Here is a 26,830-nt window from a genome sequence, read left to right as displayed (position 1 = left end):
AAACGTGATCAAATTAAAACAAGAGATTGTATGGACAGGCGGTCCCCAACCTCCATGTAAGCAGGCCCTCAGTCTAGGCCAAGGTTAAAATAATTCACATTTTTTAAGATTTATTCTGACCACCAATAAAGTAATAAATGGTCAGCTGGCATCCTTTATATAGAAACTGTGGCTGGTGTTGTCAGTGGTGGATCCAAGGGAGGGGCGCCCCTTATTTTTAGACCAAACTGAGGCCTGTAGGGGCGAAAAAAAATTTTTGAGAACAGGCAACCCCCTTATCTCAGGGAATGGATGTTCCCCCCTCCCGTCATCTCAAGTTCTGGATCCTGCACTGGTTATGTCAGTAACAGGGAGGGAAAGCCCTTTATTTAGCTATGCAAATCCAGTAGTGACAAAAATTATTTTATTTTACTCCATTGGAAAGATTTGTAAACTTAAAGGAAAAATTCATGCACTATAACACGTCAATAAGTTTTTCCTTTAATTCCACAAATCTTTCCAATGAAATAAAATTGAATTAATTATTAATATTCAAAGTCGTAAACAAATGAAGACAATGGAGTCTAAAAGTGCATAATAGTGAGGAGTAGTCTACTACCCAGTTCATGGGTTAAGTAAAACCACTCGACTATTATAACTCCTTTCTTAAGTAAACACTTTCTTTTGTTCTAATAAATTTTTATACATGCAGGGCATGTAAGTGACGTTGTCACGTTGCCCAATAACATAACCCACCTTGTTTACCCAAAAAAATCTTGCCCGAGCATTGTCCTCAATATGGTATTTCAGAGTTCCAAAACTCTCACTTTCAAAACATGAGGAGGTCAAGTGCAAAACCTTTCTTGTGAAAATAAGTTTCACTTGCATTCAACAGCTTGCACTTAGGCTGGCTTTGAAACTGAGGCTAGGGACAATTTGGAATCAAAATGGCCTAGATTTAAATTGGGAAGACTGTGGTTAACTACCATTTATGTGGGCAAACCAGTCGATCTCGGTTTGGGTAAATGGTATGCAAAATCTAAGACTGGTAAATTTCATCCTGGAATCGCGTTTACCATTTGCACCAATCAGTTGCATTTACAGAAAAACGGACACAAAAGACTGAATCTGGTATCAAAGATGGCTTTGAAAAAATGGAACTCAAATTTTCCGTTTTGAATAGTTTTTTTATTTCGACCAGGGAAACAGGACCACCTATTCCGACATTCGGTTTCTCCTGAAAATTTCCCTCTAAAACGACCGAAAAGTCATCACTTTCCATTTACTTTCCTGGAAGCTTTTGGAAATGATAATCAACCTTTTGATCAAGAGAAATTGGAAACAATGGTTATATAAAATTTTTCTGGATAAACAAGGTGTATTATGGGCAGTTTGATGAATACTCAGAAGAAGAATACTCAGAAATATGGAGTCCCAAGGCTAAGGAAGTCTTGGGTCTGGCTTGCCAGAAAATAATTTAATCTAGCAGATCTTAAGATGTGAACACTCTTTGAGGGATTGGGCAAAGACTAGTCAAGAAAGTGCAAGAATACTAGGCAGTTTGCTGCACTGCTACAAAGATGTGTCTCTTGTAATCAAGTTTACTGTCCAATAGACCAATTTCAATATATTAAAATTCATACTTGGCTGCGAGGCTTGCAGCAATAAACCAAAAGAAATCATCTTAAGGCTCAACAATGAATAATACATTTATTTTCTTTTATTCCTCCAAGCCTCAGAGCCAAGTATAAATTTTGGTGTATTTCTTAGCCATGATCGATAATGTCCTATTACACTGTCAAGTTTAAAGAGTTCTGATTATTCTTTATAAAGCATAGATTTTAAAGACGGTCGCATTGTTTCTTTCTTTCTTAATAAACCCCCCCAAAAGTGGGAAAGACAGTATTAGGAACATCAATCACATTTCTGTTTTCATTTTTATTAGTACTGAGTATGTATTATTAAGAATACAATGAGTTACAAGTTTGTAGCAAAATGTACGTCAAGGAATGCCCTCCTTAAATACTGAGAGCGCACAAGGTATGTCTTGACACCACTATATAATGGTCCAAGACAAGTTTTGTTTCGCGTGTAAATATATGAAAATTACCCATACATAAGGAATGGTTAACTGTCAACTTGAACACATCTTGAAGAACAACTACCAAATTGAAGTTATAAATATGAGGTAAACAACGTCCACTAGCAAAAAGTTGTCGCTTTTTCATGCGGATAGACCCTTGCTCAAACTGAAGATAAAAAATTCACAATTTGACAAAATGAACCTGACAGCTTGGAAGTACACAGTAAACAAAGATCAGAGTAAGTGGAATTTTTTTCAAGCAACTGAGTTGCAATTTTCAAAATGATTTAAGTATAATGTTAGATTGTCTTAAAACTTCTCTTCGCTATTTCTTCTTATTATTATTGTTATTATTATTATTATTAATATTATTATTATTTTGCCTGTATTTGTTAACTGAATAAATATCCTCAAATATGTTACCCCGCACTTCCCATCAACTTTCTTGTCAGCTTTATTTTTCAATGCCACAGAAAGTGTGATTCTGTTTGCAGCAAGGGTCTATTACAAAGTTGTAAGGCAGTGGAAACAAAATACAGACTGCATACCGGCAGGTAAACAAAGGAAATGCTGCTGTGAATAGCCAATGAGCAGTCTCTTATTTTTCTGTAAAGTTTAATAGTGCAATGGTAGTACCAGCACATAGGGGCCAGGATGGCAGGCCCTAGAAGAAGCCCCTCCCATTTGGTGCCTGAGGTCACACGTTTAGCCATTCTCATCTTTCACATGTTTCACTTGGTGGGCTAAGTAACCAGAGAAGCTGCTCACAGTCGTGGCAAAAATAAATTCACCAAAAGCTATCCACAGACTTGGGAAGTTTTAGAGTAAACACTTTATTTACCTGCCAGTCTGCAAGACTCCATATATTTTTTTACCAGTGTCAGTGTTAACTGCTGAACTTAGACTGAACCAGCCAGTACAAGTAGGTCAAAAGTCAAGATAAAGAAAAGATATGCAATGCAATCTAAACCAGTCTCAGTACACAAAATCTGAACAGCCTTCAATGTTGCATAAATCTACAACAGATTTTGATTTTCTTTAACTGTAAAAATATACAAGTATCATATAGTCATCTTAATCCATAAAATATTTACATCAAGAGCTGTAGTATACATTAAGAATTTAAGTCAATGAATGTCACAATAGTTTTCTTTGATATAAAACTCCTAAATTGTTCACGTTATAATAGAAAGGTTTGTTTCCTTGAGTTACACTAAATATTTATGAATATGATACACTTCCTCAATACAATAATGGAATAAACATACTATACAATCTTTGAACCAAACGCTAACCTCCCTCAGAACAATCCATTAAGTGGTTTTTTTTACTGGTACTTCTTTATATATATATAAATACAGATTGAGCAAGGCTTAAAAATGGGGTTGTGAAGACAAACAAGGTGACACTGGAAAATGACATGGAAAATTGACATCAGAGATGAAACAAAAAGAAACAACATTTTGTGAGCTCTACATTATCAAGGGTATTCTGAGAGAAAAAGTTTTACCCTTGCAGTGTTAACATGACAGCAGTTGTCATGTAAGTAATGACAAAATGCTGCTATTACACTACCCTCAGGCAAAAACCTTCTGGAAGTCGTAAGACACATGTTATGGGGAAGAATTCGGGTTGGCATACAGTGAAACAAATAACAGTGCAAACTTTTAGGGATTTGTGAAATTACAATACACATTAACCCAACTTCTTTCACCTCCATCCACCTCCAACCTAACTATAACTTCACAAGAATCTCACTAGTTGGCTGCAGAATATGCCAGTTGGCAGACATTCAAATCTTTCTTTCCAACGGTAACCTTTCGATTGGAATACAAGTACAAGATTTGTGTACCTGTGTGAGTTGGCAAACTGAGTTTGTTGCTTTAGATAAAACTAGACAGTTGTGGCTTGAAAGATCTCTATCAACATTTTAAGTCAATATTTTGCAACAAAAATTTATCTTAAGAAAAATGTACTTTTTTTTAGTGAAAAGAGAACCAACACGAGGTTCAAGTGAAACATAAATTAAGGATGGTGTGGAATGGGGAAGATTAAAATGGATTGAAAAGGAAAAACCTGAAAGATACATGACAGAGCTTCTTGAGTCTCAGCTTGCTGGACAGCCAGAGGAAGGTGTATTTAAAGTAGTTTAGCAACATGACTGGCTCGACAACTACACTAGCACTATAAAAAGTTGTACTTGTATTGAAATCTAAAAGGCACTATAAATATCGACATCTTGGCCATATATCCCAAACACAACTACACTGTAACCATGGAAAACAAAGTGTATATAATACAGCTGTCTTAATCCAGTAGAAAAACAAATCTGTTTTTGTATAAATAATATTAAGCACTTGTTTCTTTTTGCAACACAAAACGAAGACAATCGGACCCAACCACTCAATTCTCTGCAAACCTTTCTAAAAAGTACGAGTTTTTCATAATTTAGGCATACCAGAACCAATAATCTTAAAGAAGAGGGATAACTGGAGTGCTCACTGTAACAATGAATGAGAACCTGTTTTTGTTCTTCAGAATGTAAACCAAGTAATAAATTATTATATTTTTAAGTACATGAACCTCAGATGAAAGGTTTCACCACCTTTGGCAGTTTTCAACCTCCTTATTTAGTCCAGCAGATTCTCCTTTAGCAGACACTTCCATAAGACCAACAATTCCTGAAAACAACATCTAACATCTGCTGATGAGTCTTTCTCCCTTACCACCATTATAAGGCAGTCTACCCCCTTGAACAAACACTTTGTGGTGGTCTCAACAGTGTCTACATGTATCTTAGAGTCAACTGCACACTTTTACACTGTTCTGAACATTACTGTGATGCCTCTACTTGTGGAAGTTGCTGGTTGGCTGTTGCATGAGAAGGGACGGCCATCTTGGGGTAGGAAGGTAGTGCAGAAAATGCAGAGAACGCTGATCTTGAACTTATGTTTATAATCTTTACTTTTGTCTTGTCAGGTCCAACTAGCAATTTGGCTGCATCCCTTTAACAGCAAAAAAAGAAGAAGAAAAACAACTTACACTCTCTATAAAAACTGGTCAAAAAAACTTATATTATTATTTTTGCCTTTCATTAAGAAGGGGACACTAATGATACCTTTCACTTAATTTTACTGATGAAAACAGCCCTGATATGTTGTTTATTGGTCTTCCTGGGCCTTGAAAATACGTTTTAATAAAGTGACAAACCATTTTCTGGTTGCCCATTAATCCCTAAAAACAGATCATCTTTTAAAGATCATTCACCATTGGTTTCACAGAGCACGTTATTCACGTCTTGAAATAAGAATTGAGTTCAAGGTTTGCCAACAGATGCATCAATATTTTTCTATTTTACTTAATTTTCCAACACAAGGGCACTGTCAGCTGTATCTTGGCTTGACCACAACAAAAAAAAAAACACAACCTAAAGCTGCAATTGTTACCTAAGGTTACATGGTTTCTCACTAAAAAATAGAATTTCAACTGGCTGCCATGTTTGGCCTTCATGGTAAGAGTCTTGTAACAGAGTTAAAGTGAAGATGATTTGAACTAGTGCTATGGATATAAATGTTACTGGTCTTTGGAAAATGATACCCTATTTCGCTGTATATCACTGTAATTTAATGTTATCAAGATTGTGTTCATGTATGGATGTGTTTAATCATGTATGGATGAGTTTAATCATGAATGGATGCCAAAGGTCACCTGAGCACAGATTCAAACTCTTAGGACCCAAGGACAAATCCTGTGATGCTTGTTACAAATTAGGTCATACTTTTTCACAACATGACCATACAATGTATGCAGATGCAATGGCTGGTATTGTAGGAAGCAGTTCAAGATACATCAGGGTCCAATGTCACTTAGATTTTAAGTTTCCGCGTGAATACAACAAACAGGCAGGGAATTAAACAGCTAGGGATTTCTTCTGGTTGTATTTTTCTTCTGTTTTTTGTTAGAGTAACTGAAGGGCACTTTTATAGAAGCCCGGGGCCTGGTTCTGAATAGGGACTTTAAACAACAATAGGGCCATTGATACGAGGAAAAATAAGACGCATCTTAAATAAGACGCGTCTTAAAAAAGACGCAAACTGTACCATTTATACGAGCATGTCTTATCTAATAAGACGCGTCTTAGCTAAGCCGCGTCTTATTTTAGACGAAATGTGCCGTTTATACAGAAAGTTCGCGTCTTATTTAAGACACGTCTTATGTAAGACGCGTCTTATTTTTCCTCGTATAAATGGCCCTAATGTTTTCAAGAGATTCACATCAACCTGAAGAGGACTTTTTGCATTCTTGGGCAGTGGCTTTACCCAAATTTTTCACACAAATCATCTTGATAAGAGTAGAGACAATTAGCAATACAATATTGGTAGCATTTAGGTATACAGTTGATGTAGGTCACTCAAAAAAAGCTTTGCTTAAGCTTCCCATTGACAGCACTGATACCTACTAAGAAATTAATACTTTGTCATGTATACTGCACTGACCTGTCAGCATCTTCAACATGAAGTGTGACCTTCTCTGCACCATCAGGAGGTTCTCTTGCAAACATGTAGGAGTTGTTGGGTTTAGGAGAAGAAGCATACTTAGGCCCTACAGCAGGAAGCTCAGGAGACACATTCTCCTCAGCCTCCCCAGCCCCTCCTGAGGAGCACCTTGAAGATGGCCTTGAATCTGATGCCCCTGGCATTATAGGATATGTTGGTGATGTGGAGTGGCTTCTACTGCTACTGTTTGCACTCCCACTGTCTTGCGCATCTTGACTCTCAGCTGTTGTCTGGGTATGAATGTCTACGGTACGAAATGGCAGTGACAGTACCTCTGCAACAGGGGCCCTTCGACCATCTGGTATATGATCAATTAGCTAGAGGAAAAAAATTTTCTGTTAGAGGCCAAAACTTGCCAGGAGGGAGGTCAAATACTTCACGTACTTCACTGTCTTAATCCAATACCTTCTCCGGGACAATACAATCAAACAAAGGGCTTCCTTTTGGCACGTTCGATTGACCATAATCCAGAATAAGAATAAAAGGAATTGACTCTAGAAATCACTTGTTTTGACAGTCAGTGCACAACAATATTGAGAAATCTGCTTAAAATAAAATGGTAAGATTCATGGAGCATCTAATTGATCCAAAAATCACAGTAGCAGACATTTTGTAACAAAACTTTTGCATATTCTTATTCCGGAATATTAATTGATTCAATATCAATATCAACTGAAGGAACCCTTTGTGTAACATGTTAGGTTATTCACTTACATAGTACGACAGAATTTTTGCGAAGAAAGTGTCAGGTTGGTCAGGTTGGATTCAAAAGAAAAACTCTGTATCTTATATGGTGAGATGCAATAATTAAAAAATTGACAACAATTATCCATGGTCTGTACTCTTATCAATGATAGAAATGGCATCTAAATCTTCAAACTCAGGGGAAACCATGAGCTACAAGCAAGCAGTTTCACTCAGCGCAAAGTTTAGAACATTTTGACATCATTTCTATGGAGAATTGCTGTCTTTGTGTTTTTTACAATAACACTGACAATTTTAACGTCCATTTCTGTTTAGGTTTCAGGAAAAACCCCATGTGTGAGAAAGAGAAAAACAAATTGGACCACCATCAAGGCAATTCCATGGTCTGTACTCTTATAAAACATAGCTCTCCACCAAAAAAACGTTTACATATTGTGCACACAGAAAAAGGTTTTTTTTTTGGTTTCTTTTTACTTCACTATGTAATGTAATTAGCGTATTTTGCTGGCTATTGTTGTGCACATGTATTGAACAAATTATGTACAATTATTTTTTCCCTAAAGTTACTAATAAAGTTGAAAAAAAATAGCTCTCCACCAATCAGTATGCAAGAAATCACTCCGTTATTGTAATACTCACTCTGTCTGACTGGGTGTCTGTCAGGACTAGTTTCTGAATTTCAGAATTTAGCCCCTCCAGGCTTCGCTTCTGCGGTCCCTCTGATTGCCTTGGTGCTAAAGGGATTGATATGGGAATTGACTGAGGAAGTCTGCTTGCAGCAATGGCTGTGTGATCACCATGGAGAGGAGATTGACGCCCATAAGTCTGACTGGATTTACTCCCTTGCTTTGTGCGCTGCAAATGTTGTTTTAATTTCTGAAAAACAAACATTCCAGTGATCAGATACTGCACATCACCAAGCATTTAATATTAGAAAGAAGTATGAAAATTACAAGAATTTGAATACTTATATTTCAACACAATTTACCATTTCTAAGCTCATTCTTCTTTTGGATTCACAATTTTTTTAATTTTTCTCTTGGTATGACAAGCTCTTCCCACAGTTTTGTTCTTTGAAACAGTTAACCCTTAAGCTTACTGGTAAGGTTTGAACTTTGAAATATTATAATTTTCATGATTTATATTGTTTCCAGCAATTCAGTGGCATTTACTGATTTTGTTTGTGTTTGCACCAAGAAGTTCCCCGCATTAACCTTTGCACTAAGAAGTCTCTCATCCCAGGGCCATTGGGGAATATCAAAATTGACTATTACTAGACATTTGAAGACACAATGTACGGTTGTTAATTTGCAGTGACCTACATGAACAACCATTATTTCATTACACAACTCCCTAAGGGCCATTGTGTACGATTCTAACAGAAGAGCAAATTCTACCACCAAGTAGCCTGCAAAAACAGCCGTTTCTTCTCACTCTTTGCCGCTGGGGACGTTTTGCGTGGAGGAATGTCTACGTCTCAGCAGCAGAAATTCCATACTGATGACATAAATCAACATTTACAGTGCACATAATAAATCCGGTAGTCATGAAGTTCCAAATGCAAACTTGTTCAATTTTACATTTTTCCTGGTTGATTTTGGTAAAGCGTTGTGTTCATCTGCAAACAAGCACCAGAAAAATCCAATGCTTCTTCTAGAGAAGACTATATTCTACAAATATTTACTGTTTTGTTAGAGATTCATCAAGTTTATATTTGACATCTGTTGCCTTTTGTCTTTTGTCTGTCGTTCGTAAACAGTAGCTAAAACAATGTAACTACTCCATCAACCAATCAGCGCTTCTGACCGGATTCTGAACAGAATTTACGTCATCAGCATGGAATCAGCCGAGTCATAGATGTTACTCCTCACAAAACGACCCCAGTGGCAAATGGCTGTTTTCGCAGGCTAACCATCAAGCCTTGTTTGTAAGCAAAATTCTTAGCATTTACACTCTTTGTACCTGGGTTTTCTTTTCAACCAAACTGCCTTGGGAATTCACTAACCCAAAACTTCGCAACTTACAATTTTCAAAACTAGGCTTGGTGGTGAAATTTGCTTGTCCAACATATACATTAATAAGGGCTTTCCCTATACCAGGCCTAACGCTCCAAGGGAGCATCAGCACTTAGCAAATTTACTCAGGGTTAATTCTACATTCCATTATTTGACAGTATGTTTAGCTCATAACTAGTTCAGTGCATCAGTTACCTCTTTTATTTTCTGGTCTGCACTTCCCAAAGAGTTCGATCTCTTGTGCCTTGTTCCAAAATTTTCTTCGATTTCACTCTCTTCCCAAGCTGGCGTCTACACAACAATACAACTCAAAGTCACTAAAATTTGAATTTTGTCTACCCTGCATCACAGATGTTATCTAAAGCTGGCAAGTAACATCTTGTTCTCGGTCACCAACAAACTCAACAAATTACAGGAAATGCATTTTGAATTTCACCTGACCCTGTTTTAACAATGACTTTTTTAACAAGCCAATCATTGCAACATCTCATAAATAAAAGAGTTTTAAGTTTCTGGTTTATTTCAAGAGCTGACAGCCTACATTGAGGATTCTGCATGTACCCTGTTACGCTGTAATTTATAAGTTGATTTGCACATATGGGATACTGTTACAGCAACCTTGCTTTGCTGTCCCCCAGAGCTCTGACCATAATATGTCTTTCTCTAGAACCAGTGGATGAAAAAAAGTGTCCATAATCTTATTTAATGAAATAACGAGGCAGATATTTTGAATGAAAAACAAGCCATGATTGTTTCACATTCATTGATTACCCCACCCTATCTTCACTAGACCAAGTCAAACTTGAACAAAAGAAAACAGGCCAAGTAAACAAGTCCGCAGAGTCTGAATCATTCAGCCACTTTCAACTACCTTCATAAATTTTCTCAAGGACTCCCTTTCAAAAACATGCATTTTATATTTCCAAAACAGGAGCATGATAAACAGGATTTACACTTGCAGGGTGGGATGGGTAGGGCAGCGAAGAAGGGGGAGAAGGCTCAGTCATTATCCAAATATCATCAGTACGTTCCTTTGTAATATCCAGGTAACACTGCTCCTCATCAAACTTTTAGGAAGCAGAGTATAATTTTTCCACCATTCTGCTACTGCAGCATCTTAACACAGCCAGAACTGCAAGTACCAGTTACAATAAACATGAAAAACTTTTACTGATGATTCTTTGACCCCTAAATCAAGCTGATTGTAAAAAAACCTTCAATAAACTTTCCTACAATTATACAGCCAATAGATTTGACTTTGCTTTGCTGGTTAAGATTTGTTCAATGTTCCCTGTCAAGCGGACTCCATCATGCGAGTTAAAACAAACTTAATTTACAGCTTAGATCATCAAATTTCAGAGTTGCTTGGGAATTAAACTCGTTGTCATGGCCGAGATTCAATAAGTGAACCAAAAGGCAATTAAATTTACTTAAGCTTAGTTTATTCCTTTGTGAATTACTTGTATCTGCTTTTCTTACTCCAAATTAGCCTAGATTTTGCAGTTTTTAAGAAATGTTTTATTAATAGCGCGGTACCTAACTAACCTGTGTTGATTTGTGGCACATACTCGGCCCGTAACTTCCAACCTCTTTCGGCCACTGTCCACTCATATAAGGAGAAATGGCGTCTAATGACGAGGTCCTTCTTATTGAGGAAACTGAATTACTTTTTGTAATTTTGCTTCTTTCACCTGCGAACAAAATGATATAACTTCTTTATCAATTGTCAACTAAGCTCGACCTAAACTGTTTTGAAACAACGGAAATGGCTTTCAGAATAGGTCAATACGTTGAACAGCGAAAAGATGACCGACAGATGAAAAGCGAAATTGGACGGCGTACCATAGTGAACCTAGAAATAAGGATTTATCCTTGGCATCCGGGTCAAGAATTTATTGGCTATAAATTGCGACTCTTCGAAGGTTAATTTCCCGTCTAAAGGGTTTATTTCAAAAGCACGTCACTCAGCTAACCTTTCGAGCTGGACGAAGAAGACGGAGAAGATGGACTCCGTCGATGCTCGGGAGATCCACGTGTTTCTGGCGAACTTCTGCGGTGTTTGAGACCATTTTCACTGCCATGGACCGGTGAAGAAGATGGACTTGGTCTTCGCAGCCCATTCCCACGAGTGGGACTTGGATTGCCATGAGCTATCAGCGAGAACGGGAAAGTCGCCTTTATAGGTTGTAGTTTTGAGCTTGATGCAGGCGACGCATTTCGACGTGGTCTCTGGGGTGGCTGTGAAGCCATTTTATCCCAAAAACCTACAGGAAGAAAGAAGATGATGTATTTATTTCAGTCTCGACGTTTTAGCCATCCCAACGAGACGAGAGCGGAGAAAAATTACCAACAAAATCCTTCTACAACTCTCTTGGTCCACACTATTCACCAACAACACCAGTTGTGGTGGAGTAAGCATTCTAATTACAGCGATGCAAATTAGCTGGGCTCTGATTGGTCCATTTGCATTATTTGACAAGGTTTATATTGGGAGAATTTGACTCGCAATCACTATGTCAGAGTCGAGCTTTGCACCATGGCGGTTCCACGCTAGTTTTGTTGTTTGGTCATTCGAAAACAAAAGAGGTTTTACTTGCTATTGGTTTCAATGAAGAGGAAGACGAAAGTGTTTCAAAAGCGAGTGGTCCGTAGTAATTTTCTTAAGACTGAGAAAGACGCCCATTAATTAAAATAATTTTAGCCTATAGGAGTTAGTGAAAAGCTGCGAATACAATGCGTACAAAAACACGTGTTCGTTCAAATATTGCGGTTTCGGGGCGACATCCACCCATGCATTTTCATTCATCAATGAAATGCCCTTTTAAAACATCAACAAGGGACCTGTTTAATGATAACGCAGCCACAAACGCCACACTCAAAAACAAAGTTACTGTCCCTCTACCGACCCTCATTTCGGCGAAAAAAATGATCGTTTAGTTCTTTTCAGAAAGCAATTTTTATTTAAGACCATTCAAACAAAAGTTTTAAAGAAAATTTGCGTCTATTAAAATATGCAAAAGCTCATTAAGTTTATATGATTTCCTTCAAACAGTTTCCACTTAAGCACCCTCAGTCGAGCTAATACATTAGTTCGGCTGTGATTAAAATAAGAATGACTCCAGGTTTCAATGGTCTCTTTTACTGTTTGCTTTACAAAAAGGAAAAAGCGAAGTATACAACATCAGTTGTCACGCAAAATTTTACGCCAGGGTGATTTTCCCGCGGAAAATGCCAACACCAGCTGTCGATATCTCTCCAGGATTGTGATTGGCTAATCGCAGAACGAAGTGGTTGTAGGGGAATATGTACTTTCAATTGAATATTTGGTTTAGCAATAGTAAAAACTGCTTTCCGACATTTCAAAGTCATTTATTCTCTCCAAAATCTTCACTTCGTATCCCAGTTGGTGGCAAAGTGCCGCCGGCTTGTGGAAGGAATTGGAAAAAATACACATCGTAGATACGATCGCTTAATTTATTTCAACATTAAATTCAGTTCGCTTGTGAAAGACTCGAGCTATTCTAGGAGAGTTATACTCTCTTCTTGAACAAAGGCTGAAGCTTCTTCTGGCTTTTTCTTGACATCCAATTAAAAATATTGCCCGAAAAACTGGTCATAAAAGAAAGTGTCGTTGTGATGATAATGTACAATTCGTGTTGTTTATCTCCATAATTCTTCCCGCGGTGTTCATGCCATTTATAATTGATGTTCTTGATGAGAAATACAGGCTAAAATTATCGCCGCGGTCGAATACTGGCTTTTTTGAAAGGCCAACTGTCCAGAAAAAATATCTTTAGGAGGAGAAAAACACTCGCCAAACAGTAAATACTCGATGCCGTTTTGGTAGTATGACGCGTGCCCCACGATATTGTCATGCGCGCTTGTCATGATCAAGTTGCAATTTCTCCCTGTTCATTTGCGGTTCGTAGTATTTTGCTCTCTGACAACAGTGTCACTCGACCATTCATAAGGTTCAGTCAAAAATTGAAAATCGTGCGTGCTGATACTGTTGGGATAATCCATAATTTCAGGTGATCTGTATCTTATGTAGTTTGTAATTACAAATTTATTTAGACAAACAGAAATACTAACCTTAAAAGCTTTTCTCGTTTTTCAGGTGTCGCCGTATTGTTTGAAAACGTGTATTAAACATGGATCTGTTTGAGTAATGAGTAGCTGGGAGAAGCCCGAAAACTAAATTGCGTGCTCGTATAACCATATTTTTTAACCGTATTTCGTTTTAACACTTGTCACACCAATTTACGTAGAAGAGGAAATACAGTTTCCTCTAGCGGAGACAAATTATTTTTTCTCATGAATTATTCCGACTCTGATCTACACTCTAAGAGGAAAAGTAAACATCGACCATGCAATTTTTGGCACTTTCATCACGAAACTCGAGATGCAGGGATCACAGCATGAACCGAATTCTTCTTTAGGGAAAAGTGTTTGCAATAGATCCAAATGCAATGCAGCTGGTATTCTAAAGGCTTTCTCAAAACGATGTACTATCTTGAATATATCTTTATAGTTTTTCATTTCAAAATTTTGGGCCATACCTTATAAATATTTTTTTTTTCAAAATGCCAGTATTAATCAACAAAGTAATACGCTGTTCTTAGTCCTTCCCTCAAGTGAGGGATTTTGTCTAAGAAAATACAGATGTGAATATCATTCAATCTCGGCTCTCGGCGATTATGCTTCCTGAATGAACGATAAGATAACAGCAAATAACCCTTTTACGTTGGATTAGCTTTTCCTCGCTTGTAGAATCAAGGAGTTATTTTCTTAAAAGCAAACGAGGATATAAAATTCGGGTATATCAATCTGCTATAGACTACAATAGGGAATGAAAATTCAACATTTTGAACAGAAATTGATTAAGCAAAACTGACAGTCAATAGTGAAATGCTAGAGCTTAAAAGGGAAAGCTATTGATGACTGATAACTGTGATAAGCCAGATCAAGAATCAGCCATTTGCTTTGAGGTTAAAGCCATTTCCCTTAACTCCCCACAATAACTGGCAAAGAAAACTGGGCATTTTGGCTTAGTAATTGTTCCATTCACTGGCTGGTTTTGAAATAAAAAGAGCCACTCTTATCTACACCTTTAAAGAGGCTCGAACATTAAGAAAGATTGCGAGTAGGATGCACAGATAAACTCAAAAGCAATATTACGAAAAGGGCATTCAATCAACTTTTTCCTGTTCAATTCAGTTTGAAAAAAAAAATAACCAAGGTATTTTCTAAAAAAACAAAGCAACATGATCGTGACTATTCTGCTTCTCCAGAAGAGCTACGTGGTCCTCTCGGCAAATTGCGAAATCCCAGAAGTGGGAATCTCTTGAGCTGTTTTTAATTGGAGACATGATAATTTACTTTACAAGACGAATACGGCGTACCCATTATTCTTTTATGAAGAATGACAAGGGAGGTTTTCTATAGCTCATTATCCCTTACTGCCAAGCATTAAGAGATGACAGTCGTGAAATCCTGTCATTGGTTTTCAGTAGAAGGGGACGGTTTTCTTTTCTTATCTTTACACGTTAAGGTGATACGTGTCAAGTTCTGTAATTCAGCATCAACGTTTATGCATTTTAATCCTCCACTTTGCTTTACATCCCACATATATTCAATAATAGCTCGCGGTGTCGTTTTCAAGGTTCCTTTGCTTTAAAGGAAATGAAAAAAATGCAAAACATCGATTGTCATATTTGTCATTTACACTCGACTGTTATCATTAGTGATATTTATTCGAACACGTGGGAGTAAACAAAAGAAACTTAAAAAACACAGCATGGGTAAAAATGCCTTGCGTATTTACATTTTAAAAGCATCGACCCTTATATGTAAAGTAGTATAAGTTGTTGATGAAGGTCAATCGACGCCCAGGTGTAGACTTTCCTTCTAACGAGTACCACGCCCTAAACGGACTTATTAACTGGCCAAATTTAGCTAAAATTAAAGAAGAGGTTACTTGCAATTGGAGATAATGAAGATATCTAAAGATACATTTTCCGACCAAAAACCATAAAAAGCCACTTGAATGCTCGAAAAAAGCTTTGACGCTTTTCATTTCAAACAAATGGATACACATTTTACGAATTGAATATAAATCCTCAAAGTCAAGTGACTCAAGAGATTGACTTCAAAACCACCTTGTATAGGAAAAAATCATCACAGGAAAGTGCCTATGTTTCATTGTCTTTTTCGGAATAACTACACCCTGGGTTAGACCTAATAAAGTAAAAATTACTTCCGCTGACTGAAGTGAATTGGTCATCAGTAGCTTTCAAGCCTTTAAAGGCGACGACATTTAAGCATTGAGTGCGCAGGCTGAATACTACTGACAAACGGCCATGACAGGAGAGATATACTCTCAAAATGGTCACGCTATTCCGAACCGTTCATCAACAGCTCAAAAATATTTGAATATTTACACTTTTAAAGGATTTCTCCACAAAATGAAAGGACTCAAACCTTTAATCATTTAATACAGTATATAGTAAACAAAAAATGCCTTAAAAAAGACTAGTCACTCTTCGTTTGAATGGTCGACACATCGAAACAGACAAACTCTAGACTGAGGAGTTTAATTGAGAGCGAAAACAGAAAATACCACATTGTACAGAAAAGCTTCATTTGTGGCTGATTCCTGTCTATTTTTTCCAAGCTGCGACATCAGGATTGTGTTAGGAGAAAATAGATGATAACAAATTGTCGAGTCATTGCAAAAAAAAATTAAATAAACGCCTTAGGTATTACTTGAGGTCGAGGTCATATCAGACCTCATGTAAGATCTATTTTGAGTTGACTGATTGTAGATCCTTTATAGAGGGCAAAGCAGTATCCCTTTCTAGATATTATTTCAATAGGGTACTTGAAGATTACTTCCCGCGCACTATTAAAACAAGGAGCTGGGTACAGCTGGATCCCCTCAAGAAAATACTGCACCGGCATTACCCTAGACGGTCGCATTTATATGCATGATTAAATATCCTACTTCTTTTTCCCTGCAAACGGCTGGACAGAGGCTAAACTTTCGAGTCGTCCGGATTACTACCCAGCTAGAAAAGGTAGTCTTGTCTCATGCTGGAGAATTATCGTAGTATATACTTTCCTTGTTAAATACAATGACAGTACACTTGATGAAGTAAGGTTGCCTGAAGACGTACATAGCCTTGTTTTCAGATGGTCGACTGAGTCGATCGTCAGCTACTTCGGACCGTCTGATAAACGGGGTTATAGGTTCAAAGAACCCAACTGATTACATCAAGTCAGAAAAGGGTACCTTTTAAAAGTGGTCCTCCTCTTCAAGTTTGAATGGCACGCAATGTGATTTCATCTAGATCTACAGCCTGAATAAAGTCACCTTGCACAATACAATTAAAAAATGCCACAGTAGTTCGTTTACACAGACTCAAACGTTAAACCTCATTGTACAGCCTATCATAAAGGTTTTTACCAAATACGCATAAAAAGACTTTTCAGCATTGTAAACACTGTTAGGTTTCACAGGAGCCTGAAAATAAATGCTCTGCAGTTTTCATTTAAAGGATCTACACTGATTTACGATTTATTTAGGGGGCTTTTAGGGGACTTTTGATGACCTTCTTCTTTGCCCACTATTGGGACTGAAAAATTTAAATTCGATGTCCTGGGTGTTTAAGTCTTTATAATGAGGATTCGTTGCAGATTTCGAGCTGGCCGTTGTTATGGGAAGGTAGAGGTCAAATGTGACATCAACTTTTTGGCACTGAGTAGAACATTAAAAATCTTATTAAACCACATTAATACGTACCAGACGGTGAGGACGAAAACAATAACAAAACGATCAAGGTACGGTAAGTACTTACTGTTTGTACGTCGCTTGATCGCTTTCAAACGCCGGTCATTGTGCGCATGTGACTTGGGCAGTTGGACTAAACTTAGTGGTAGCAGGAGCCTGTCGGGCGGGGCAAGGGAGGATTGATTGCGGTAAGATTATGGTAAGACTGGGATGGGAGGTTGAAATGATGTAGCTTTTTTTACATAGAACTTCAATATTTAAAGGACAAAATTGATAACAATTCTTAACAATAATTAAGGTGATCAGCATTCAACTTTCAGTTGTTGAAGTGATATCAGTACCCCCGGCTCTCATCGGTCTAAGTTTGCTACTAATATACATCTGTTTCGTCTCGTGATCGAGTCACGTGACAATAGCTCCCACACGTGATCATGGAAATTGACTCCCCTGTGCTAGAAACCAATTTTGAAATTCATTTTGCCGCAGGCTACAAAGCATGAAACAACAACAAGCTAATTTCTATTATTTTTGTGTAAATTAATAAAACAAGAATAAGTAAAGGAAAATCACTCCTACTATGGCAAAACATGATCTATCCTGCACGTGAATAAACTGAGTCCATTTCAATATAATATCATCCGATGTTGTCTTAGTTGTGTTGGTATTGTGAGTTACCTTATTTTCCTATTTGTTCAAGGAAGCCATCAAATTGAGTTATTTAAATATAGTGTTCAATTCGCTGCGAGAAACAGTTCTTTACAAAAGCAGTTTAGATGCATAAGTTCGGGGGAAACGGCACTCTAAGAAATTAACTTTAAGCAAACAGTCGACTTTAAAAAGGCCATGAATAATCTCTTTTTTTTTTAAGAATATGTGACAGTGGATTAAAAAGATGTTTTCGTAATTAAAACCATGCAACAGAGAGATGACACGGCAAAAATTACGATAATAAAACATATTCTCGAACATTTTCATTTATGTGGTTAAAAACCAAGGAGGTCACGTACCTAACTAAGACAAAGAAACAATTAAAATACATCGGAAATAATAACAACAACGTTTATGACAATCTTTTTTACACACTTAATCAATTGAATTTAAAATTTGTCACGTTCCTAGTTTAAGTTTGATTAAAAAATAAAAAGAGGTTGTAAGCAGACATGTGCAAACCATGCCGAATTACACGTAGAAAAAATGGGTAGATGTCTTCAGCGGTGCCATGCAATATCACGTGAGGGTCAGAAATGCGGGCAAAATAGTGGCTGTCAATAATTCTTTCAACGCACATTGACAGTCGCCTCGAGTCCGCTCTCGATCTTTGCTTAAACAGAAGAGAACCGAAAAGAAAAGTGAGAGAAAAACACACAGCTGTCCTCAAAACCAGCAGCGACCAAAATTAATCTTCTCAAGGACACAACAGTGACAGGTGACGTTCTATCTCAGCTCTCCAAACTGTCGTTAAACCTCCAACTTTTGTGTCTCTCGACTAAATGAAACCAAATGAAACCTGGTACTATTTATTTAGTATGTAGTTCTAACGTTTGAGTAAGTGGATGAAATCCTATGGTGTGACCATTCAAATGAAAACCCATTGTTTGGCAATACTTTCACATGGTACTATTTATCAAAGCCTGTGGAGGACTCAGGAGGCACTCCCTAATATATGCCAAAAAGCTTCATTGTACTATTTTTGAAAATATTAGTGCTGTTATATTTATTGGAGAAGGTTTAGCCCTTTCCCGATCGCAAAATGCTTAAACTTCTCAAATTTGATAACTTGTTCCCGTCACTACGACACTCTCGCTAAAACTCGGAGTAGAATGACGATGGCTATCACGTTTTCCCGCCAAAACGACGAAGGCTCACGCACGAGTACTACTTATACTAAGAAAATCTCGTACTCGTGGTCTTCCCCGTCACAGACTCTAAAGCTCTCTGTTGAAAACGCCTGATACCGTTTTCTTTCGCTAGAAACTGAGTCGCGCATAAGAAGTTATGACGTAAAGCTCTCGCAACCTCGTCCCTAGGACTTTTCCCTGGGGATGAGGTTGAAACACTGGAACTCCGTTTTTACAAGACTCCGCTTTCGAGAAGGTGTGCACTTTCCACTTGCCAAAAGTTTCCTGAAATTCTTGTTGGGAAGTATATTCGGGTCGTTCCCATGGAAAATTTCCGGGAGCAACGGAACATCTAACAAGTTAGTCCTCTTTTTCCGGACGGAATGTTCCAAACGGAAATTCGTGTTCACTTTCTTCAGAGCTATCTTTGGTTCTACTTTCAGGTTTACGCGACTGTTTTTCGGTGCCTATCAGTGGTAAACGCGATTTCGGAATGAAATTTGCCAGCCAGGAGTTTTGCGCTTTCCATTTTCCCGAACCGTGAACAGACCGTTGTAAAGAGCCCCGTTTCTCGAAAACTTTTCGTTTCCATAAACTTCGCGATTTCGAAATGATTTTAGTGTGGACTTAAGTCCAAAACATGCAAGAACGATAAGATAGAGGCGTCAGACAACTACTTTTCACACCTTGGTTGCCAGATCTAGATATATACACCCAATACCAACATATACCAGTGGATCGGTGATTGTATGATTGTATCTTCCTCAAGAGTTTTCATTTGCAACAGATTAATCCAGTTGACAGTTTCCTGAATCAAGTACGATCAGCGATCGGGGCGATCATGGCGATCATTCTGCGTTGGACTGCAAGTTAAGCGGCGTGGATTATGATGTTCAGGGGTTTTTTTAGTTCTTTGCTTATACTCTGCGTTCGCGGCTCTCCCCTCAACTTAACATGCACACAATCTCGATAGTAAACGCTTGCTTTAAAACGCTTGCTACGCCCGTTACTTAGGATTCGAAAGTTAAAAGTAGTCCTACCTGTTAAGAATACTCGCTCGGTGTGGTTTCTCTCCAGCTCTTTATTATCTTAGCACATTTGCATTGATAAAATCAAGTACACATGAATGCCATCTAATAAATTCAAATCTCACTGATTTTTTAAACGTTTTCTTATTCTTTTTTATGTTGGGTACATCGGAACATCAAATAAAGTTAATTCCGGTTGTTTTTTAGCATCCCATTAGTTCTTGTACCCTCTAAATAAGCTTTGCTTTTCAACCCGTCCCATCCCACATTAGGGAGTGTCATTGTAATAACTGGTTTAGTTTAGTTTTTTCTCTGTTTACAATTTGGATTTTGACCCACGGATGCATTGATCCCCTTCCGGGCATCTGTAAGGACTGAGACAAGTGTTATTGGGCCGACAGAATTGGCGGGCAAGTTTTTGCTGATCCCTAAGGGCAATAAATTGCATGTTACCCTTCTGTTTTCGGGGGTGCCCTGTCTGAGAGCAAAAGGCCTGTACAGGCGAACCATCTTTTTTAAGACGCAGAGTATGAGTGGGGTGCCGCAGGAATACCACTCATGCGTCTGGCTAAATATCATTGCCTGGTAATTGAACTAATCAGCCACATTGACCCCTTAAAAGCTTTCAGGGCTAACCAACTGTCAAAAGCAAATTCTAGGTTCCTCCATTATTGATCTGTTTTGACTTGGTAAGGATGAAAAAATGAACGGACTTACACACAACATGGTTGACGCTATAGCTCATTAAGAGACAATTTTTTGTAGTAATATATTATATGTATGTGTAATCAAATGGTAAATAAACTCCTGAAATAAGGAAATAATTTCACTTGCGTTTTGTAAAATTCTAATAATTTCCCTCGCCTTTTACTCTCCCTAAACGGACATCTGGAATTGTTCTTTGCTGTTCTTCAGTCTGTCTTTAATTCTAATGCTCCGGAAGAAAAGTGCCTTTGTTCACTCGGCCTTTATTCGCGTATTACATGGGAAAACGTTGGTTTAAGAAAAAAAGAAATCAAAGCATGCAGCTGATATCGAGTCTTTGTATGACGTCTACATTAAAGGTGTAATTCAGCTGACTTGCGTTTAAGGTTCCTTTGCGCATTTTTAACCAATATCTGGACCACGACTAAGTTGTATTCACTTTTTACAAAAAGCAAAAACAAGCGATACCTGACGAAAGACCATGTGTAATGAAAAGGCATAAGGAAAAGCGGTCTTTTCCACCTTATTTCATGCAGTGCTTTCTACAAGGCCGAAATTAGCCTGCGAGCAAGCTCTCCATTCCTTGTGGCGAGCGAAGCGAGCCGCCCAAAAGAACACGTGACTTCTTGCGGCTCCCCCTCGTGGGGGACTTGCTCGCGGGATAGGTGAACACCAGTTTTCTATGAGTGGACAAACATTCGCGTCCATGAGTGTAAAAGGGCATTGGTGCATAAAACGGAACAAAATGAAAAGTATATGAAAGTCGTTTCCCTAGAAGGTAATCAACAGCCCAATGATTGCCTCGCTGATTCGATGGTTTCAAATCGGCTTCATTTTTATCTAGTCCTGAAAAATGAGAGAAATCTAGCATCGATGAAAAAGGGTTATCTATAATTAAGCTAATTGATGCGGTAATGTCTTCGTTAACTGACATATCAGTTTATGTAGTTGTTGTAATAAAACGATTCCCTTCCAGATTCGTGAGATTTTAAGTGATCCAACTAATGCGTTTTTAAAGAGGGGTGGATGTTCTCCAAATCGAAACTGCGCCAAAGTGATTTTTTTGAATATGGTTAACGTTTTGTTGAAGTTACCTTAAATGAAGATGATTTAAAATGTTTAAAAATGAGTATAGTAATCAGATTAAACATTTTTAATATGAAAGCTTTTTTTATCAAAACATATACCCAGCCGTCAGATTAGCAGTGTTCATTATCATTTAGTATTACCGTATGTACTGTCGCAGTTTGTAATAAATCCATCGCACTTTGTAATACCTCTCACAATTTGTAATAAACCGTATCGCACTTTGTAATAAAAAAGCTGTCGCAATTTGTAATAACTGTCCATCGCAATTTGCTAAGCTGTCAATAATTCCATCGCACTTTGTGATAAGTTTTTGAGAGTTATTCAACTTACTTCGTCAACATTAATATAATGCAAAAATATGCATGGTACTTTATAAACAAAGATAATGAGGTCTGCTAGCACGTAACATCTCCGTAACATTTTCTTTGGTCAAACATCCATATCTTCCGCTATAAATTTTTTTGCCTTGATTAATCACGTGACCAACTAGAATCGCTTTTATGAAAGATATGAAACTTCCTGCTACATCACCAAAGAGATATGAATCATGTTTGAATTCAAAAATATTTAAATAACAAAAGCAACATTTAACAACAGAAAATTCATGAATAACCTGGCATTCGTCGTCTAAATCCATGTCTGCATGCCACGTGACACGTGAAGTCTTCGTAGGGGGTAGATAGGTAAGTACCGGCCGGATAGGTTATGGTTTTTAAGGATCTCGAGCCTTTAATAGGGTATCATTTTTTATCTTGTTGTCCTTGCGTCTTTGGTTTGATCCTTAGATAGGGTAACTCAAGTAGTAATGGTTGGTTTATCCCATCCTTTCCATTTTGTGGGGAAAAAAAGTAATCCTGAACACGCTCGGAAGAATTGCAAGGTCTAACGTATTGTATATACGCAGGGAAGAAGAATTTTTACTATCGCCATGGTATTTGCTTTAGAGGACTCCATAAAGAAAAAAATTTTTTAAGATGGAACGAGTACTCCTTTTGTTCCTTGAAATGGGACCAAATCAAGTGAGAATAATGGACCAAATGGCCAGCCGGCTCAGTTAAGACCCCAAGTGAGTTTTATAAAAACAGATACATACCAAGGTATTGGCCAGCGACTAATTGGATTTTGTGGTTATGTTTCTGTTGTGCTTCGACGGTTTGCCACTGGTGACATTTTTTGTTCATTTGCAGTGAACAGTTTGAATCTTTCCAGGTCTCATTTGATTAACTTGGCCAAAATATGGAAGCTACTATTACTTCTTTAAGATTGCGCGTTAGACAAGGACGGTGCACCACGTGTTGTGTCGACCTGTTATAAGATCTAACAAGGAAAGCTTGAACTTTCCTGGTGTCCTTATTCGAACGATGTAGGATGGATGTTACGAATTTGCGAAAATTAAATGCTTTTTAACAATGGCTCGTTTGTGTCAAGTGTCTCTAGATCCTGTACTCTGACAATGCTCTGTCCAGAGGTACGTACCCGTTTTGGCCATATAAGGAAGTACACCCGCCGGGTAACCATTGAATGCAAACCACCTGGTACAATAGCAAGGTTTAAGAATACAGCATTTCGTAAGTCAGATAACTAATCAACATTAATTTTAAAAAAATGTTTAGGACTGTGAATAAAGTTCAATGGTTTGAATGAGCGGAGATGTTACGTACGTGCTAGCAGACGTCATCATCTTTGTTTATGAAGTGCCATGCGTATTTTGGCATTGACGAAGTAAGTTTAATAACTCTCAAAATATTATTACAGGGTGCGATGGAATTAGTACAAATTGCGACAGCTTAGTTTATTACAAAGTGCGATGGCCAGTTATTACAAATTGCGACAGCTTTTAGTTTTATTCCAAAGTGCGATACGGTTTACTGCAAATTGCGACAGGTATTACAAAGTGCGATGATTATTACAAAGTGCGATTACAACTTGCAGCAGTACACCGTATCTTTTGTTGTACTCAGTCTTAATATTTCAATTTTTTTAGAAGGCAACACCAAGAGTCCTATTATGGCCCTTGGCAAAACCTATTACTGCGAACTCAAAAACTTCGAAAACCATCGATTTAACCTCGGAGAATTGAAGGAGCCGAGATGGAAGGCGGAAAGGACTCGGGCAAAGAAATTAATTAAACCTCTACCGCGCGTGCTACAAATCCGAGCGTAAAAGGCATTAAAGATATTCCAATTAAGTTGTTATGCAATAAATAAATTCTGTTTATTAGCACCACTATCTTGAGCCGCCAAGAATATTCAGTGATTGTTTCAATTTCCAGAATTAGATTATCAAAATCAGATGAATAAATAAATTCCGAAAATTTCAAGTGAGAGAAAGCTCTACTTGTTGATTTTTCCAAAATCTAATATTTCTAAAACCTGGAGCCTTTAAATGTCCCGTTTTAAAATGGCTTTCGCTGAGAAACAAGTGCCAGCTGACTTTGATCGGGAAGAGACCATTTTTCAGTATTTTCAATTTCGCTACCGATGTCTACAGTGCTTTACATATAATGCCTATATGTTTTATTTGTTCCTCGTTTCTCAAATTTAATATTTCACTCGCGGCTGCCAAAAAAGAATGGTTACTCTAAAATGTTCCATAACGCTCCCCTCGTTATCTTAAATGTCGAAAGCTTTACCGGAATTACAAACAGTTTTAACCAGAAAACATGAAATTAATTCCGCTACTGAGATACACCGGAATAACGCTGTCTGACGGAGTGTAACCGACTTATTTGGAAAAGATTCTCACGGCGAATGAGCGTGAAAAAGAAAAATTGAAAAATTTCATCGACCTGATAACAAGATTTTATTTTGATTTTATTACATTTGACATGTTGACCGTAGCGAATGCCACTTCGCTATCATTTTGTTGGTGATAACAAAAATATTATATTTGATTTGTTGTAATCCTAAGAACAAATTTTCGCATCTGACGTTACACGGCTAACAGCTGCCATTGAAGGATCGAACTCGGTTTTTCTGTGACGTCACGGAACTGAAAAGGCAATTTTCGTCAGTAACTGACTGGAAGCGAAATTCTTTACGTAAAAAATCACTATTCATTTTTTTACTGTGTGATTTGCCATCTGGTGTTGAATTAAATCAGTTGGAATTCTATGATTTCTTTTTCATTATATTTTAGTTATGGCCCAGAGAAAGAACATGAATTAGAGTGGCCATAATGTTACGTTAACCCGAACTCAAATTAGCATAAAAGAATAAACCAAAATTCATTAGTACGAGGCAAGAAGATCTGCATTAGTTCATTTGCCATTCTGAGTTGCAACTGCCGCGTTTCCCCTATCAACTATTAAATCGACTGAAATAAGAAGATTATTTTGCATATTTCGTAGGAACCATTCGGCCCAAATTTACCTTCACCTCAATCCGTTCAGCCGCCTAAATCATATGTACAAACACTCGTGCTGCATGCGCGCTAACAATAAATCGCTTCTTTTAACCGTATGTCAGGCTTACCAAAAGAATAACGAATCGTTTCCTTGGCTGTATACAGGATTTCAGCTAAGGTCGAGCTCAGCTTGGTCAATGGTCGCGTCAGAATCGATAGTTCCTTCTTGGACTTGCTATTACTAAATACTCCAGTTTCGTATAGTACTCCGTGCATGCGACTCAGCCAACTGAATTGATTGATAAGTCCATCCCTTAGCCCCATTCATAAAACACGTTACGTCATTCGAGAACAAAAGCGACCAATGACGAGCAAGTGTGGCTGTCGTATTTTAATTAAAAACTGGATTTATCGTGCAGAAAAGCTCATAAATATCGTCGAAAATGATTCATTGGGATTAAAAGAACGCTCTTCTTTCGTGTCATTGCTATCAAAATTTTGTTTCTTTTGCCATCGTGTGGCGATCAAACAAAGGGATTACAGCTGGCTAAGAAAATGACCACTTTTCTCTTCTGAAAAGACCATCTCAATATTACAGATACCAAACTATTTAAGCACAGAAAATCGTCATCAATTTTCAGTTTCCTTTTATTACTATGTTTTCTCTTCTTCTTTTAATCGGGTTTCATTTCGCGACATCGAATCTCGATCCAAGTTTCGTATTATTTTTGGACGAGAATCGTTTTAGAGTTGATTAAAATCAAGTTGCAAGCTGAATGAATTGGTCAAGCCAAAATTGTAATATCCGGCCCGCAATAATTCCATAGTCATCTCTTCTTTCACATTTCACCTTATCAACAATGTCAGCTAAATATATATGCTATCGAAAAAAAAAAGTTCTAAAGTGATACCGGATAAACTTTGGCAGCTCAAACTCATTCGAAGCGTCATCTCTCGGCGAAAAGACGGAAATTAAGATTGAAGTTCTCGAAATACCCGTGGCACATTCTACGTTCGATTAGCTTTATTTGGGCTTTTTATAATGGGAAACAATAAGCGGACGGAATTTGCACATAAATGAAAAACGATGCCAAAACCTACATACATTTCGTTTAAATGTTTCTTTTTTTCTGTAAACACGGATTTCTTGTTGTCATCATGTAATAAACAGCACAGAAAGAAAATATTTATACAAAATGTGAAATCAGTATTCTTGTAGTTGGGATTGAAAAATCCGTATAGGAAGAGCCGTTTCCACGCAAGACATTAGTTGTTTGGAAACAAAAAATTAAATGGTTTTGCAACATTTACCGAACATTTGTATCCGAAAGGAAACTGAGAAGTGCCTCGTTTGCTCTTCCTTGAGGCTGTCGACAGGAGATGCTTTGAGGATTTCGTTTCCAAACTGCTCCAAATTTGTAAAATTGGAAATTAAAAAGGAAATAATGATTCAAAACACTAGCCATTGATCAACGAGACATCTTTTTACTTACAATTCACAGCAGAAACGGAAATTTGTAGCTGACGATCATGGGGAGTCACTAGATATCATGCAAAAAATTACTTTTTTTCGAGTAGAAAATCTACGAAAACGTTTCTGAAAAATCCTTTTCTCAGTTTTCCAAAATGCTCGGTGGAGGCTTAATTGGCTATAACCACCTTTTAAGCCATAAACTACGCTAAGAACATGTAAGAATT

The 26,830-nt window shown here is 37.6% G+C and overlaps 1 protein-coding gene across 2 annotated transcripts; it reads right to left on the bottom strand.

Annotated features, from left to right (window-relative positions):
• Positions 1–1,897: 1,897 nt before the first annotated feature.
• On the bottom strand, positions 1,898–25,471 carry LOC140931009 (glucocorticoid-induced transcript 1 protein-like). Of its 2 annotated transcripts, none has more exons than XM_073380755.1 (7): positions 25,261–25,471; positions 11,312–11,602; positions 10,884–11,029; positions 9,534–9,629; positions 7,963–8,199; positions 6,559–6,935; positions 1,898–5,067 (listed from the first exon to the last, which is right to left on the bottom strand). In XM_073380755.1, exons 1-7 carry the CDS (start codon positions 25,454–25,456, stop codon positions 4,896–4,898), a joined length of 1,515 nt encoding a protein of 504 aa, XP_073236856.1. In that variant the 5' UTR covers positions 25,457–25,471; the 3' UTR covers positions 1,898–4,895. The 2 variants fall into 2 exon arrangements, with proteins under 2 accessions (XP_073236856.1, XP_073236857.1); XM_073380756.1 differs by lacking the exon at positions 25,261–25,471 and adding an exon at positions 11,686–11,759.
• Positions 25,472–26,830: the final 1,359 nt, after the last annotated feature.

This window comes from Porites lutea, chromosome 3 (genome assembly GCF_958299795.1).
Source record: "Porites lutea chromosome 3, jaPorLute2.1, whole genome shotgun sequence".
Lineage (NCBI taxonomy): Eukaryota > Metazoa > Cnidaria > Anthozoa > Scleractinia > Poritidae > Porites > Porites lutea.
The sequence above is the reverse complement of the archived record's forward strand: the minus strand, read 5'-3'. Positions and strand labels throughout refer to the sequence as shown.